At 42.3% G+C, this 19,210-nt stretch overlaps 1 protein-coding gene across 1 annotated transcript in view; it reads right to left on the bottom strand.

Moving 5' to 3' along the window:
• Window positions 1–11,559: 11,559 nt before the first annotated feature.
• The window catches only part of fbln1 (fibulin 1), a 35,130-nt gene continuing 27,479 nt past the window's right edge, over window positions 11,560–19,210 (bottom strand). The window contains exon 17 of the mRNA XM_074633994.1: window positions 11,560–12,150. Coding sequence (XP_074490095.1) covers window positions 12,011–12,150 — 140 coding nt within the window. The 3' untranslated portion in view covers window positions 11,560–12,010. The remainder of the gene's footprint in view (window positions 12,151–19,210) is intronic.

Raw genomic sequence — 19,210 nt, 5'->3', positions numbered from 1 at the left:
GTAGTCTATACTGTACTGAGAGATACTCTATGGACAATATAGGCTAACCACATGCGCAAGGAATTGCAAAGGGGTTTTCATTTTTGGTAACGCAAAAGACTTTTCTCAGTAGGTAACACATTCCATGTGTCATGATTACGCATTTTAGGCTTTTCACTTGGCAATTTATGCCACGTTGTTACCGTGAAATGGTCGCAGTTATGTTTAGGCAACAAAACTACAGTAACAGCAGCGATTAGGTTTAGGTAACAAAAACATTTGTAAGGTTTAGGATAAACATCATGGTTGGGCTTAAAATACGTATGTAAATTAAGTAAAATCCGTATATAAACAACAAGTATGGAAAATAAATATGTATGAAAATAACATAACTTAATAATAACTCAACATTACTTTGGGACAAGAACACCAGTCTTCTGGTCGAAAGTCCTGTATTTGTTTGACCAATCCACCTCCACTACTGCCCACTGTGAGCAGTCTTTCTAACTTTTTATTCTACGTCACTAGCTCTGAGCGTTGCATATTCACATGGAGGCATTTAAATTGCAGCCAGTACAGAGTACACGGCGTTAAACATGCCAAAAGCAAGAACAAGTTTTTTATTGCACGTTAAATTACTTACAAATTGCCTTGTCATTCATAAGCCATTCGGTGAGAATGGGCTGATAAACACATAACACAATTTTTAACACATTATTTACATCAAAATCCATGAAAATGTCAACCTTCAGTGTTATTATCCTTCCTCATCAGTCTAGATGCCAAGAAACAACTACATTAATGCCAAAATGCCTGTTATATATCGGACCATCCAGGGAGGATCTCGTCAGGCCTTTGAGAAGACAGTGTTAGCACCATAAAACAGTCTTCAAGTATTCTGGTTTGCACTTTTGTGGAGGAGTCCATTGCCAAGTATTCAGCGTGTTTATAGATTTCAGTCAGTGACTGCTGAAAGATGACAGCTAAGAATATCCACAAAGACGGACTAGACAATCATGTTTTTAAAGGAAGGGGGGTCTGCGTCGGTGGGGAAAAAAGAACAACAATGGAGAAAAATCACATTATGGTTTTAATTCCCTGAGCCAAATGGTGCCATGCTTCACTCATAATGGTGGAAAGGAGAGTTGAAGCATCGAAGTGTAGAGGGAGGTCCCATACCCATGACTGTCTTGAGAAAACCCAGCAAAAAAGCCACAGCTCTGGAATCACATGTTAAAATCATTACAGTGTAAGACCCCTTACCACGGCAACCATGCCCTAACGAGAAATCTATTCATGCTGCTGCTCGCTGAGTGGTGATGGTGGGAGGTTTGGTGACAGACCCTTGCGTGAACTACCATTGCTTCATCACCCTGTAGCCCAATTGCACATCCTTGAGATTAAGCTACAAAGGCCTCCATGGCCGCTTAACAAACGCCAACCGAACACGATGGCTTCTCAGAATCCACAATGCGTACAAACTGGGCCTTTCTCGCTCTCCTCTTCAATTACCAAATACCACACACACAGTCCATTTCAAAACACAGCCGGCATCCATAAATTGTAAGAAACCATTGACTGATTGGCAACGAGCTCTTTTTAAAATAAAGAGCTCTCTTAAATCTACCTACTTCTGCTCAAGTGGTCATTCGAAAGTGGGAACCTTGACAGTCTGATGAGATCACAATATATTTTAAGGCTGATTCCTCTCTTGAAACACACACTCTTTAGTCGTTGACCCAATATCAGCAGGAAATCTAAATGTATTCTCATGCATTTAAGACTTATTCTCAGCCATTCCTCATAACAAGCGGATGGCTTCCTGGCAGGTCCATCTGTTGGACAGTACTGATCCAAAGGGTGACCAGTGGTCACAGTGGGTACCACCCTCTTCCCACACTTGGTGTCTAGGCAAGTGGGCACTGAAGCCAGAACGTGCTCTGGGTAAAGGGCTGTGTGTGGTCCATGGAGCTCCCACGACAGTCTAGTGTTGTCCAAAAGAAAGCCAATGCCAAATCCACAATGTACGTAAAAACGTAATAACATTTCCTCGAATTCGGGAAATTATATTTTGAAGAATATACAAAAGGACATCTACTCTTCTAGAATATACTGTAAATATTTCCATTGGACTGTACATGCGTCATTGTCCCTGTCAAAGTATTGTTATTCTTGCTCTATAAAGGACACTTTTTGTGCCACCAAAACGCAATAACAAACTATTTTAACAATTTGGAAACCATTTGTGTCTTTAGTCCTAACTCATTCTAATGTAACTCACAAAGAAAATTACTTTTGCATTATAATGATTATTAATTTAGTGACTGTGATGATAAGACAGAACAATGAAGCTGACTATTATGATGACATTTTCTGGGATGAGATACTCCCCCTAGTCATGTCTCAAAGGAGACGGCAAAAAGGCTGCTTCTTCATCTTGTGCGTTCCCCAGCACACAGCGGGTCTGCTCTTAATTGTGGCAGGGAGAACATCGGCAAGACTCATTCTATTCTTCATTTCATCCCACAGACACACCAGAAAACAGCTAGTAGTTTCTGCAAGCTCCATTTTCCACGGGAGACAGCCACAAGCCCAAAAAAGCAAAGCGCAATGTCATCACCCAGGAATCCAAGAAATACCAGAACGTCTGAGTTTTATTACAAAAATCATCTGTGAGCACAAACAAATGTGGAGCACAAACATGCCTTTTAATTGAGAAGGCAGATGGTCCCATCGCGGGCGGGACGGCAGCGAGAAGCGACTGTGGAAAACAAAGCATCCGCGGCGACCACGACCCTCCATTTCTGCTGCTCCGACGGGGAGACAGGGTCTGGGGTTGGAACCCACAAGACGCAAACAGAAATCACCATAGTTGCCTCGGCGAGACACACAGACAGACAGACCAATTCACAGCAACAAGTTGTATTGGGTTTCCGGGGGGAATGTTGTTTATCCACTTTATCATCATTGTTGTGTTTGTCTTCTGCTGTTTCTTTGATAGCTTTGGGAATGAAGCCACGTCCATCCCGACCTGAAATCCTAAATGCAAAGAGACGGGGGGAACGGTTGAAAACACAACATTTACACTGAAATAAACACTCTTTAGAGTGATCGTCATGTAAAAGCTCATATCTTGGTAGTCGCCGTAATTGGAGGAATTCCACTGGCTGAAATGTAAATGATTTGAATAACATGTATGGAAATGTTTTCTGTTGGCTGGGATTATAGTAGAAGTATTCTGAGGAACCAAATCTCCCCTAAAGATGCCTTCCCTCCCAGACTGATCATGGTAACTGGATCCTCTGTTTAATAGTTTGCTGTAGCAGGGGACTGACTGAGTGGTTTCCATTCCGCTGGGCTGTAACCGATTGTCCCAGTGACCACAACAAAGGGTGAAAAAGGAAGGAGGGTGAGGGGATAGAGAATAACTCGGGGCTCAGTATGGATTGGAGAAACCCTGAGATCAATGACTCAATGGCTTCCAGAGTCTCCTCCGGCTTAACTGCATTTTAACCCTAACCTTATCTGTAGCATCTGCTTTACCCTTACCACACAACAAGTCAAGGCTGTGTGATACATAGTTTGTATAACATCATCATACACACAGGATATGGTGTCTAACAACCAGTCTGGTTTCTCTGAACTTTACTCTAATAGGTCGGAATCAGGAAGGCTTGATCTATTTAATTCACCCAGACATGAGAGGAAACAGAAAAAGACATCATCACAGCGGTCTACCAACAATGTAGGCCATATGTCCATTAAGTAGGCATTTTGTGTAGTAGATGTGTGTGTTTGCAAGGGTGACTGCTATGTCAACAGACGTATGGCGTACAGACTGTGATGAAGTGGCGTTCACAGACGTGCTCTACAGGCGTCCATACTGTAGCGGGGTAACCATTAACCTAACCTACTTTTGTGTGTATGACCTAGCACCAATGCAAGAACCATTTTTGATGGATTTCCCCAACGCTCTGAAGTTACAAAGGCAGAAAACACCCATGTTGAGAAACAAAATGTGACATATTAATTATCATTGGCAATTGTAAGCTACGTTTAGTCACACAGAAGAACTCCGTGCCAGCGTGCCAGATTCAAAGGCCTTCCACTCATTAATATCACAGATGACCTTTGTCTCATTGCGGTTCCTGGAAACCGAAACCGCTCCATAGTCATGCACGGAGTCAAATGGAGCATCGAGAAGGCAGAGATACAATGATGGTAATGGGAAAGCAGGCATTGTGACTTGTCACCAAATTAAAAAATGTGCCTTTTGACGCCTTAAGTCCTTTTCCCCCATGATGATGCCTCTGAACGCTCGGGTAATTAATTCTCTGAATCTCTGTTCTTCAAATTTGAGTGTACGCAGAGACAGTGGTTTAGGAACAATGACATACAGATGTGCTCTGGAAGATTGAGCTTTGCCATTACAAAGAAAAAAATAGTATTTCTATCAAAAAAACATTTTTGTTCTCATTGAGCTCAGGCAAAAACAATTATAGCTTTTACATTGTCTCATAGCGGCTGATTTATTCTCCACTTCCCAGGATTGGTTCAGACTGAGTGTCTTAGCAGGCTCCGTTTTGTCTTTTCAAATCTGCGTCACACATTTGTGTTTTAATTGTGGCGATTCCAAAGCCAGACGTTTCCTTTAGATTTTGTATGTAATGTTAAAGCTTGGTTCATTACACATTCTGTTGAGTGATCCGGTGATGAATTACTGGGTGTGATTCTGACCACTGTAAGTGATGATTGTAAGTGTCAAACTCAAAAGGTCAAGTGCAAAGTAAGTTCCCCACAATTACATACTTGACACCTCAGATCAAAACATACAGCACGTAATGGTTTCCCTTGTATTGAAAATGCCAAAATCCACTGACAACTCCCTGTGTTTACAGAGCAAATCTCCCTTCTCCCGACGTGTTCCCTGTCTGGTCAGCGCTCCGAGACCTTAAGACATGTGAGACGGTGCAAGGTGTCCACCGAGGGGTGACAGTTGGGTGTGTGTGCTCGGCCACAGACAAAACAACGCTCTGGCAGACACAGCAAACTCCCAGCTCATGTTCACGTATACAATGAAAGGTCAAACATTTGAGGTCAGAAGGCCATTTATGTCAGTGAAGCCTTTCGCAGACAGTCCGCTGTGAAATCAAGGTCGTTGTCAGAGTATATGGCTGAAGTCCTTAAGGGCCAAGCTCACTAGCCTCACTGCTGGACCAGTTTTTCAAAGTGCAGACAGCTATGATGTAGGTTTAGTGTGGGACTAGAATCCGCTTAAAATCCTTCGATTTGAACTGAAACTGACATGGCAAACTAGAAAATAGCATACGAGCTGTATCAAAGCAATATAATGCATTTACTTCTCTAAATATTATGGTTTTAACTTTTAAAAAAGCATTTCAGAAAAGCTCTTGTATGACGTTTTGAAGTGTTATCCCCATTATTAGATATTTAAATCTTACAGCCAGTGTTTCATGGGATAGGGATAGTTTCCTCAATAAACAATGTGCTTTTTTATCATTATTAAGAACACATTTGTTTTAAGTGTCGCAACAGGCAATAAAAGTTCACCAAATATGAAGCAAATAAATGCCACGTTAAATGACTTTACAGCGTAAGGTCAGAGACTGTTTTGGGTGGCTATCGCACCGCGTTTATATGTGGTTGGATTTGTTTCCCTTCCTTCCCTATGATATGCATCCACTTTAGCACCACGGACGTCACAGTGTGTTCCGAGCAGCTTGTAACAACAGAGAGGCTGCACGCTGAATTTTCATGAGTACGGCCTCGGTCTATATTCCCAAATGTGATTGATCCACTGTGTACTCTGGCAGCAGGTCCAGTTCAGTAGTGGTTGTAAATGGTTACGTTTAAAATCTGTAAGTTATGGAGGGGCACACTTGTGTGCTTTGTGTTTTTCTTTGGGTCAAGGTGGAGCCCCCGTATAATTGGCAGACTGTCTATCAAGCTAAACCTCAAAAGATTTAATTGATTTAAGGGGGAGGCAATAATAGGAGTCCCATATCACAAAGGCTGTATAGAACTTGTCAAGAAATATAGAGCTGTGGAGCCAATCATTTATGATCCTATTTTGGGTGAAGGCCCCAGTAGACTTTTCCGTAACATTCACATCAGATTCCCACATTGTTTTTTGTGCAATCCAACACTTTGTCAGGCTTAAATCAGAATCTTATAGGATTTTAATGTTGTACTATTTAGGTCCCAGTGGAATATATTTAAAAGTGATGGGCATAAATTTCAGCGAGTTCAGATTTTATTGCAGAGTCTGTCCTACTGGATAGAAGGCTAGATTCATGAGGGGATTTTTTTTTTTACTGAAAAGTACAAAAACATTGGTCTTAGTTTGGCTGTTTCTGCCATTGTAATGTAAGGTGGTGACAGTTGTCCAGGGAAATACATTGTTAAAACTCTGTGGCTGTGCAGTGTTGTGTTGTATGTGTCTGCCATCTATTGGACTTCTATGAAACACCACTTTGCAAATTCCTTTGAAAGCACAGTAAGTGAACATTTTGACACAGGTGAAATATGTTTAAAAAGTGGAGATAGTTAATGGTAATTTGTTTACGGTTTATTCAGATTTATAACATGACATATAACACATGCGCTAAGTTTGCAATAAATCTGCTTCAAGACTTAAAACTTATTCTCACATTTCAAAGATGTAAATTAACCCATTATCTAACATGAAATGTACCGCAAAGATGAAAATCTCGGGGAGACAGGAGCAAAACCACAGCAAGTTGGTAGTGCCCATCTACAAGACACATTTTTGTGTTTATGGTAATGAGGAACAGTGGTTTGTAAAATAGAGGAAAAAAATAAATACCCCCAAATTTATTAAAAGAACTCACTTATATCCTATAACATGTGTTGCGGTGGGAGCCGGGGTAGGACGCCAGGAAAAAGAGGGAGTGGGTGAGTGCAGGAGTCGGCCGAGCACGTGCCTCCTGAGGTCCTCTGGTCTCTGTCTGGGATCGGTCCGCCTCGCCAACCCCTGGGCTAGACTCCCATCAGCCCCATACCCCGTCTACTCTGGGCCAGACACCACCATGACCGCTTGTATTGAGAGGCCTGACCGCCATTGTGCCACAGCAGAGTACACAAACAAACAGTGCACACATACACACAGGTCTGCTCCCCTGCCATTACGTAGACTCATCAAGCCCACTCGGCTTAGTCATACCATGGGCTTCCAGTGCAAGCAGCTCCCTCTTGGCTTTGGATGGAGAATCTGGCAGAAGATATTTGCTCATTTGTCCCCACACATGTATGTGGTTTGGTAACGCTGCTAGGGACTGCTGCCCCAGCCTTTCTTACTGTCCAGATTCAAAGCCAGCCAGGCCTTTCCTGGGTAATGTCCTCCCACACAGTCTGGTTATACGGCTTTCTGTTGCTCATATTCAGCTGTTTACGTCCTTACAATGTGTTTCCTGTGGATTTTGGTATGTAGCATGCGTGAGCCAAATACGTAGGCATTGTTTTCTCTTGCAAAGTACTCAGAGCCAATTTAAAGTCTCTAGACAGTCTCTCATCTTACACACTGATAAAATAGACAACGTTTTTGTAGTATAGACAATGTACAGATTTTCTTGTTCTTCTAACTTGCACAGAGAAGTGGCCTTAATTCTCATATAGTGTGAACAGCTCTTTCCAGAAATTATACTCATGCTTTTTCCTCCTTTAAAATGGATAAAAATGGACACTTTTCTTTCTTCTGATTAGCAATTGAAAAAGACCAAAATGCCATCGAAAAAAGAAAATTTCCATCTACTCTCCAAACCAGCCCATTTAGAACTGAATTTAATTATCCAACCGATTTGCATGAAAAGGCGCATAAATGCCACGTTTATTTAGCGTGCAATACGGACACCTTTCTTGTTTTTGACGTGTCATTTGTACGCCATGTAGTCTGTTCCGACTGCAATGTTAACACATAAATATGCTACGCTCAGAGTTAGTGATGTCAAATAAAAAGCGAGAAAGGCCGCTTATGGCGGGCGGATGTAGAGGTGGATGGGTCCAACAAACACAGGACTTTTAACCATAAGACTGGTGTTTCGTAAGTTATGTTAGCGACGTTTGTGACATGCTTTTCGTAATTTTGCTTTGTTGTTTCCGTATGTGTTTTACTTAGTTTACTTACTTATTTAAAGCCCGAACCATGATGTTTTTCCTGAGGCTAACTAAGTGATTTTGTTGCCTAAACCTAAGTGAGTGGTTTTGTTGCGTCAACCTAACTGCGGACATTACCGTAGTTTCGTTGCGAGGCGTACAAATGACACGCAAAAAAGGCTAAAATGCATCCTCATGACACGCAGAATGTCCGTGTGATGTCATGCTATTTATACTCCTTCCCGTGAGACTGGGTTTTATTACCATATAAGTTAGGTTACTCAGTTTTACATTAGCATTAAGTAACAACATTTTATTGGAAGCATTAGAAAACATGAACCATAACAAACATTGCCTGAAAGTGTGAGTTCATATTCACATGCACACACACACACAGACACACACACACAGTCGTGTTTCCATCACTTTAGAGGACATTACATTGACTTAAATTCACTTCCAAAACCCTAACCATAACCGCTACTTGCCTAATCCTAACCATTACAACTAACCTTAAACCAAGTCTTCGCCCTAAAATGAAATGATTTACGTTATGGGGACTGGCATTTTGTCCCCTTAGGAAGGCGAGTCCCCACAATGTGACTGTGTAAACAGATTTATGTCCCCACAACATGAGTAATACACGCCCACACACACACACACACACACACACACACACACACACACACACACACACACAGCATTTCTTCCCTCTTTTCATGTCGACCACAAGGCTGACCTGCTGGCCTCTATTTCCTCTGAAGAGGATATCCCCCTTCAGTAGAGCCTTAAAATCCATCACGGCAGACGACTTGAGATCCTGATGTATGCGCCTCCTCCGCTATTGTCTTTGAAGCGTTGGGGGGGCTTTGGCTGGGCCCGGCCACAGTGATGATTACAGTCTCATAGTTAGGCCGTTACTGACATGTGCTCAGCTCACTTTCTGTCTGATGCCACCCCCCCATGTTTGATGGAGAGAGGAGTTCTGGTTCACTGATAAACGTAATTAGGACTGTGGTTGCTGGTACCCATGCCCATGGTCTTTAACTACTGCTGCCACCTTGTTCCCCTCCCTCTGTTACTCTACCAAAGAGGATTTTCTGAAAATCCTACATCCCCCAGCTCCCATAATGACAAAGAGACCACGAGTGAAACCCACAGTCAGCGTGTTTACACGCATGCACAGAGTATGTTGAGTAGAAGCTTATGTAGCCTACAGTAACTCCACTGAGGGCATCCTGAGGACAAGCTGTCAATATACGTCTTTACTGCCCCCTTTCCACAGATATCATTGGGTGCAAAGTAAACAGAATGTTCTAAATGTCACCATGGAAACTGACGTTCCACAGACCGCCACGAATAAAAGTAAACTGTGCAAAGATAGTTCTATTTGCACGTCTCTGTTTGTTAGCTAATATTGACTTGTCCGAATTATCATAATCAAGTTTCCTGTCGTTGGGTTATGGCTTTATTCAGGATATTGCACAAGTCATGATGTTCTCATGACCAGGGTTCACCAAGTCAAATTGTTCTGAATGTGATGAAAACATATTTCACACATTTAAATGACTTTTTTATAGGCTAGCATATTGGCAAAATCAATTTTACCTTGTTCATTATTCCCTATAAGAGACACGCTGTAGTGAGTAAATTAAGATTGAGACTCTGTGAATCATCATTCAGTAATATAGCTGTATACTGTATGTATATACAGACATTAGGACTTATTTTGTAAAATAGAGTCCCATGCCCATGGAAAAATTGGAACATTGCGTCACATAAGGGAGAGGGACCAAGCAAGTACAACAAGTATAATGACAGATCCCATTCAGCCAGATGAGGTTTAAAATACTAAGCAAGTACTTATACACATTTGATGAACTGCAGCCTTCTAATTTTGAGCCTGCCAAAGGACCATCAACAGGCTGGGACAAAGAGAAATAATGGGGTACAACGAGAACTTGAATTGTTGTGAGACAAGAAGTCTGTGGAAAACTGGACCACTTTCTTGGTGATCGAGTAGCGCTAGCTGGCGTTATACCTGCTCTATGGCGGTCTCAGAGCTGGACCGGACCAATTTGGTGCCCTATAGGCGATATTTCAGCTGGTGCCGCTTCGCATCGCAGCCAATTCCACCACCAATGGGCCTTTTCTCACAGCAGATATTTTAAGACTTGTTACTAATAACACTAACAATGACTCTGCTCTATGCAAGAGTTTCAGTGAGAGTGAGCCAGAATGCACAATACTAGGACCCTGAAGTCAAAGCAGCTAAATGGAATTCACCATTAATTTCATTATGTATACCTGTTCTGTTCGTACTGTGACATCAAAATGTCTTTGGTGAAAAAAGGCGTGTTCATACACTCCTACAGAAACTGCTTAGCTTTATGTCTGTGAGATTAAGCTATGCAGATCATGAGATGTTGTAGGTTATTCCCCAAACACCTGGATAGTCTTTCCAACTTCCCCTAATGAATTTAAGGTGGGAGTAACTGACTTTAACTCTAGCTATTTATTAGCTATTAGGGTGATGCTGTGGGCCAGTGATTTTCAAAGTGCGGTCCCGTGAAATATTTTCTATAAATTATAAAATTGAGCTGTATCATTAAAAGGTGCTATAGACATCTATATACATTTGCGCCAATAAAACAAAACATATTGTGTCCATTATTCCCACCCATGTTAGCTTTGGGCCAATAGAAACTCTGATATGATTGTGACACACAGCAATAAGTTCATTATCTTTAAGGTGAAAGCACTTACTGACAGTCAGCTTTAGACTGCTAAATATCTAGATTTATTAGGACTATGTTCAGTCCAAATCCAATTTTGATAAACTCACCCTCTGTTTAAAGGTATATATTAACATTCAATAACATTACACATTTCCCTGCTGTGGGGCTAATAAAGTATCTTCTTATCTTATCTTAACATGATTTAAATTTCTGTTTATCACTATGGAACAGGCCTGAAGTATTTAGGTTGAAGAGTTTTAGATTACAAAGTTCCAATGAAATCTAAGAGCACAAATTGTAGTAGGCATATGCTTAATTACGATTAAGAGGAGGTCCCTGGCCAAAAAAGTTTGAGAACCCCTGCTGTGGGCAACCCAGAAAATATGGTCTTTTTAGGCTATAGGCTAGTGTCATAATCTTCCCTGCTTCATGTGTTTTACTTGTTTCATTCATTCAGGTTTAGTGTTTCCTGTTTTATTATGTTACTCATCTCTCCTCTTGTTTCAGATCACTTCACTTCCTGTCTTTGTGTGTTTTCCCGCCTTTTTGACTGTCTGCCCCGCCTTGTTTAGTTTCACCTGTCCCTTGTTAGTCCTGCACTCACCTCACCTCCTGCTCACCTCTTCTCACTTCCCCTAATTACTCAGTTCAGTTCAGTTCAGTAAGGAATTCAAACACTATACTGGGAGGAAATACAATAAACGAATACTGTAAATAAAATAGTGTTTATTCCATAGAAAAAATACCTCATCCAACGCATACAGCAAGAAAGGAAAAGTGAATGCTACAAAAACAAAGGCTTATAATGTCATGAAAAGAACATTGTTGAATTTAATCATCGTATCCTTTAATGACCTTTCTAAATGCATGCACTTTCAATTTAAAAAAAACTCTGGATTTCTTAAGAGATTTTTAATAACATAACGTTCATCCATATTTAGCTCCATTATGCCAGACGCAATGCAGGAGTGCACTTCAGGCTGAGCTTGTCATCAAAACAAAGTGTAGGTTAGTGCTCTCATCAGAAGCAGACTGTCAAAAGTAATCAAACACAACATTAAAACCTCGACACTGACCTATGCATTGATTTAACAAAATCAATGTGTACAGTGTTGACAGTGGATGTCTTGATACATGTGGTAAGGTTTGGCCTCCACCTCTCAGAACCAGAACTCCGAGACGAAGATGTGAACGTTGATGATGTTCTGGCCGGCTTCGCCCTGAGTCGTCAGGTTGCGCATGGACAGTTTCAGTATTGTAGTCAGTGGACCAATCAGAGACCTCACCTGGCGAACAACACCTGAAGGGGACAAAGAAGAACAACAGTATCAGTGGCAATAATACGTAACACTATGATAGTTGGCTTTGTTATTTCTTCGGAAACATAATGGTTTATTAAGAGCAGCAGTTAGCAAAGATAAGATTGTCTTTGTGCTTGTTCATTTTGATTTGATTTTGAATGTTTTTATTTCTGTATTGTTCCGTCAAATACCGAGGCACCTTTAGCTCCGGTATAAGACGCACCGAGCCAATCCATGAACTACAATGCAATGCTCCAAGAAAGTGCGCCGCGGGAGTGTGCTGACGTAGTTTGAAAAGCAAAAAGACACACTAAGAGGTCAGGAGAAGACGTGGATGGGTCCAACAAACACAAGGCTTTCATCCAAGAGACCGCTGTTTGTGTTCCGTGCGTTAAGTCTTACTTACATGTTACAATCAGCAGTTTGTTTGTGTCCTGTTTTCACAACGTTCAGTTCTATTTTCACTGTACAAACATAGTAGTTTTAAGCCCAACCATGATGTTCTTTCCTAAACCTATTTAAGTGGTTTGTTGCCTAAATCTAAAGTGACGCCAAGGGTAACTGTAATGGTTTTGATGCCAGAAATAAAGTGACGCCAAGGAGCGATATGTGACGAGTTGGGATGAGAATGTGATGGTATAGGTTAGGTTAGGTTATTAGGTTTAAAGGGTCACCCATGTTTTCCCCTCATACCCCTAGTCGTATCTTGCAAAGCAGATATTTTTGGTTTTAATAAGTGCTGAGGTTTTGATTTTGAAATTCCACTGCCACCCCAATACTACTGAGGATAATGGAATTTTGTTTTGTGGTGCCCAGCGCGTTGAAAAATTATATTTGGTCTTTCAACAGCAAAGTATCGTTTCAAAAACAATGTCCCGGTCACAGGCTGTCTACACCAGACGCGTTTCAGGATCGTTCTTCAGTCTTCCGTCTCACGCATGTCTGACAGCTCTGTCAAATTTATATGTACTTCAACTTTATTCAATACAGCTGTCTATGTTGGTTGCTTATTGACCCGACATGTACTTTTATGTTCCAAGAATACTTTCTTCTGACTATTGTGTGTCGGGCTGTGAGTGCTGCCACATCAAGTTGCTTCGATGTTGATGTGCTTCTTGCGCTAGCTGGTGTAGACAAGATGTTATGTTGCGGATAATCCACAGACATAATTGTTGGCAGTTTTCATAAAGACTATTTCTTTGGTAGAAAAGAGTTCCAATGAATACTGATAGTTTGGGTGTTTTGATGTGGGGTTGTATGAGGTACTTATCCATAGCAGGTATATTACCTACAATAGATGACGGAGAAACAGACCAACACCGGAGCAAAGCAATATAGTGCTGTGGACGGGGACGGCATAAAAACTTATTTTAGACACCTAAAAGAAAGGCTCATCTAAAAAAAATCAATATCCGTTTAAGTGTACGCTACATTTAGAATATTTCACTGCTTTATCTTGCCGTCAGACAGCCCTTTCTGTCTCCTTTCCTTTCCAAAGTCAGCAGGCTAAGATGACAAAAACAGTATAGATAATGTTCACTTTCAGTTCAGTTTGCCATCAGAAAATATTCTAAATAAAGCGTACACTAAAACTAATGTTGAATTTTTTAGGTGGGCCTTTCTTTTAGGTGGCCAGAAATATGTTTTTCTGCCGTCCCCGACAACAGGACTGTATTGCTTTGCTCCGGTGTCGGTACTCCTGTCTGTTTCTCCAAACTGGGAGCATGCCGACCATCATCTACTGTACGTAATACACCTACTATGGATAAGTACCTCATACAACCCCACTTCAAATTACTCAAACTATCTCTTTAAGGCACTGTTTTTTTTGCAAATGATTGTCCTTTCCCCAGTCTTTCACTTGCTGCCATCACTTACTACACGAATTCCTGTCTTCAGGTGCACCATGGTATCAGCTGGTGCATTTGGATGAGCATTCAAATGGCGAGTGGTGTTAACAAGCTGACCAAAGCCCAGTGATATCCATGACAATTTGAATTGAATTCCTCCCTCCCGCCTTCCAGCCTCTCCGTGGCCAAAGACGCCCTCTATCATGGTAAAACAGATGGGAGAATAAACACACTACAACAGAGCATTACTGAATGCCCATGGAATTCATTGGGTGCTCTTTTTTAAGTGAACATGCGATTACACGGGGAAAAAAATGCCAGTGTTTATACAGGCTGTCAGCAGGCCTTTTCTCTGCAGAGGGCTGGTGACATTTCAGCTCTGGCCTGTTTGAACAACCATCGCCAGAGTGGAGTGCAGTCAGGCAGGACAATCACCACGCTGTCCTCCTATCACACCTCCAACCGTCCTCTTTCTTTTTACTCATTTCCTCTCTTATTCATAAATGAGTCAGTAAAGTGTGATGACTCATGGGTTTAACTTCAACATGGATCTAAACGACGACAGATCACTGCCACGATCGGTCTGAATTATGAGGCTCCTTTCTGCGGTACTTGTAATAAAGCAGTAAAACTCATTTGGTCGTTGTTCACCACAGGGCAGATGATGATCCATTATGCGCCATCCGCTGCGTCTTCTGGGACACTGGCATTGTATGATGGCAGACGCCCCCCCTCCGCCCACCCACTCCTTCTCCTCCTTCTCCTCCTCCGCTCTCTTCCCATCCTTCCTGAGGGGGCCTGGTGTTTGTGGCACCATCACTGTGGCCCACAAGGGTAAATGAGTCCCATGTGTTTGATGGAGGGGAGCAGTCGCAGTCACGCGATACAGCCATGGAGGCATTCCTCCAGGAATCCATCTTTAACTCTGGAAGGGGCGAGCAATATGTGCTTGAACTGCCGTCTCTCTCTCTCTCTCTCTCTCTCTCTCTGTCACTTTATTTTGCTCTCTCGTCCCTCTCCCAGTCGGATCTGTGGGCGCACAACAGATTCCAGCAGATTCCGCCGATAAGCGCTCGGAGGAGTGTGGAATGAGGCCCACTTTGACCAGGGTTGCCCCCCCTTGTTTTGGTGTTTTGGGACTCTGTTGCGTAGTGACAACTCGACAGAGGGGAGAGGGACTGAGATTTTATTGTTTCCAAAGCGTCAGCGCCATCAGAAGGAGCTAACCTTTGCTTAAACCTAACAACAGCCGCAACATTAAGAGAATAACTGACATGGAAAAAGAGATTGAATGTTGAGCCTGAAAATGATTTTCAGACACAAGCCAATCGAGATGGCACGCAACTCCGAGTTGACCGATGCAAACTCAAAGTGAGTTCAGAAGGTTCATGATTTGTCGACATACTTAAACAAAAATCAGTGCAGTGGTGGGTTGAGCAAGCACATAATGAAGATGAGTAAGATATTATGAGTACAATATGGACCACCGCAAAGACACAATGGGATTCATTCAACATTAAAGCTTTTTATTAATTGCTTTAAAGTGTCCGTAGGCAGAATCATTTTGGCATCATCGGGCAAAAACTCCATAATAACCTTTCAGCATATTGTAATTGAGGTATTCTGAGAGAAAACTAGACTTCTGCTCCTCCTCATGGCTCTGTTTTAGGCTTTAGAAAATCTAGCCCATGACGGGAGACTTTGACCAATCACAGGTCATTTCAGAGAGAGAGCGTTCCTATTGGCTGTGCTCCGGCTGGTGGGCGGTGCTTGGTATTTCCTCAACAGATCTCAACATGACTGACGGATCACAAACTTTCTCATTTTACAGCTAAACTGTGCACTACAAGATGTTTCTGAAAACATTAGAGGTGAGAAATAGGCATTAACGTAACATAATATTGATTCATATTTGATCAGCGCTGCCTAGTTTGACGTTCGATCGGACTTCGCGAGTGATTGACAGCCGGCTCTCATAGACGGCAGCTGGACGGCAGACTCCAGACCAGCTCTGATTGGTTGTTTTCCTCCAGTCTGAAATCATGCAGATTGGAGGACACCGGAAGATTTTTTTCAGATTACCTGTCTCATGCACTACTGTCAGGATATAGCGACCATTTAATAAAAGAAAATTGTTTCAATCATATTGGCTCTATTTCTACCCACTGCTGCTTTAAGTGTGGCCTATATCTAACAAGGGCTTAACACTCAACACTATAATCAGGGTCAACTGCGGGTAGGTTTTCCCCTGAAAATTTTAAAATTGTTTTTTATTATAAGAAGCTTACCGCATGAATAAATAACGAAAACACAGACACATAAACTGAAAATATATTAAGGTCATATAAATAGTGCAATATGTGGAATGTGTTTGTTTGTTTTTTAAAATTTGTTTGTGGTCTAATTAGCACACGCAGAGGGCACGACCGTGCTCTTAGGAACAGAAATTATGGTATAGTGGCCAATAGCTCCTCCAAATTCCCTCCAAGCTCAGTGTTGGTGGGTTGAAACTTAACACAAATCTGGGAATCTGGGCGTGATATCAAAACCAAAGACTGTATGTTAACATGTAAGCTGTATCACGGTTACTGTGGTGATTTGTGGCGTTGTAAGAAACACCCAAATTGTCGAAACATGTTTTATACAACTCCTATAGCCTTTGTTTGACTTGTTTTTTTTGCACAGCCTTGAGGGCGAGAAAAAGGTAATTATGTTATTACAATGTGGGCCCAATTCTGCACAAAGGAGCTGGATACCGAAGTCAGTGTATGTGACCATGATGACTCTGTGTTTCCGTACGCTGCCCATCAAAGGCGCAGTGGTATCCGCAATGAGGGGAAAGCATCAGCTAACAGCTGGGCCTCAACATACTCACAGTGAACCTGAGGTGAAACCACAACCGCATACTCATCTTTAACATTTCATCCGGGCCGTAAGGCAAAAATCCAACAGCCACAAAACAGGTTGACTCTGATTGGCTACCATACCACCTGAGATTCACATAAATAAACACGGGGAGGTTTACAAAACCCTACAGCTGACAATCTGCCCTGTGACTGGGCTGCAAGGTCATGTAATCTGAGGCCCGAAGTTCCCGAGCATGAGATCCAGTCGTAGTGCTGGAAAGGTTTGTGGTGTCTTTCCATCTCGCTGAGGTATCTGCCACAGGGTGCAAAGGTGACTGCGCTGGCTTCGACAGCCACCATCAAACAAACAGCTGTGCAATCTGTCCGCTCTCCAAAAACATTCCGCCACACCATAAAGTAGCCCCTTAAGTAGAAAATAGCCTTAAATAAATGCATGCTAGTAGCAGAGACACTGCCACAAAACAAAGTGAAGCGAATGCCAGGAGGCATTTGTCATCCTTCATGGCCACGAGCGCTGCAATATTGAAGGGTTACATGTAAACAGTACAATTTCTGGGTTTTCTGGTTTTTACAACTCAGCGAGGAAGTGTATGACAAAATCCAAAATGAACGGGTTTAACACCAGAGACAAATGAAAAATATGCATTGGCCTCACCACAGTATTGTATAATGACACATTGGTTGTGGCGCTATGCATACTCACTGCAGTGAAACCATTGGAGAGGATCCAGGTGGTGTACAAAGTTCCAGTATGCAAAGAGGGTACTGGAGGGCACTCGCCAACATCATTATGGCTATAACTGGGATGTGTTTTGTATCTAACCGTATCGCTGAGGTACAGCTGTTGGCATAAACATAAACACAGCAAACAGTGGTTTCTTATTCAATGATTCTTTTTTTACTGCCTCTCCAAAAAAGTCCATAAAAGCTAGGAGACATGCCAAAGAAATTGCTAACTAGCTCCCTTGTTACCCTATTAGCCAAGCAACCAATTTCAGTTTTGATAATCCGTCAGCATGGCTGAAATATAATCCATTCAAATTGCCAACCACTGTACGAAGACTGAGTGCACAGGCCCCTCGGGTACCTGCTTTTGTATTTACGGGCCTGGTCACTGGTCACTGGTACAACGGTGGCCAGTCAGGTCAGGCTGTCCAAACACAACTCTGACCACTCCAAAGAGGGGGTGGGAGCCCTGCCCACCCCTGCTCCCAAAAGGCCAGCACATGTGGCTTGATATTTTAAGGTCAATTAACAGCGAGTCATACTTACAGATCTCTCAAATGGCCCATGGGTCATTGTTGGACGGTGTCGCGAGCTGGTTAGTGACATCATTGAAAAGCGGCCGTAGGGAATTGGTTGGTTCTTTTCTTGGCCTTTTTCTGTTTTAGCAGTTGTGGGCCCGAGCAGCTGAGATGACATAACACGCACCATTATCTTTACCACAACCTTTGCACTACATTACAAGTGACCTTTCAAAAGCTAAGACCCATAACTAAGGAGCAAAATATAGACTTGACAATGTAGACTAAATGGAAAACCTGCTTTGTTTGCATTTTAAATCAGGATGTTGTATTATGTCCTCCATCTACATTATAAACGGAGGAAAGCATACGGCATCTTGATAAGCTGTTTAAGTACTTTGCTATCTATTTTGGCATGTTACCATATGGACGCCGATAAAAAACAGCATTCATTTTGTGAATTGAGCTATTACCTAAACAAAGTTACATTCTCTTAAAATCACAGTGCCAGACAGAAAAGAGTAACGACGAGTATAAATTAAATAGATCATCAACCCAAAGGAGATAAGAGTATCTGATGAGTTATTAAGACAGTTTTATTGCGAGTATTATATGCTATATGTGTACATACTGGTATCCTTTAGAGCGTGACTTATCTGTATTGCTATCTTTTCATCAGTGCATTGGTGGTGGTGGAGGACCACCCGAGGGGAAGCATGTTGGACTGTGGGGTTGTTGGGTGGAGAAGACCCTGTTTTGATTAGCCGTTCTAATCTCTTGTGGGGCAGACGAGGATTCCTTATGGGCTTGGCGCGCTCTAGTGGGCCCGCTGCTGCCATGTCATGATTCATCCAAATGACAGCCTCTCAAACGGAGCGAGTTGTCTGCTTATCTGCGCCGCTGTCCTCAAGTCCTCACCAGCGCAGCCACAAGCCAGAAGCACCACAAGCTCCACTGGCTCTGGAATAGTCATGTCTCACACAGTAGGCTCACATTCCACCCGCCACTGTGGACGGCTGCACTGACGGCCATTGACTACCTGCATAGAGACAAACTGTCCACTTCCTCTTCCATTCATCTTGCTGGCTGCCTCACTGG

This window comes from Sebastes fasciatus, chromosome 4 (genome assembly GCF_043250625.1).
Source record: "Sebastes fasciatus isolate fSebFas1 chromosome 4, fSebFas1.pri, whole genome shotgun sequence".
Taxonomy (NCBI): domain Eukaryota; kingdom Metazoa; phylum Chordata; class Actinopteri; order Perciformes; family Sebastidae; genus Sebastes; species Sebastes fasciatus.
Note: the sequence above shows the minus strand (reverse complement) of the source record. Positions and strands in the feature narration are given on the sequence as shown.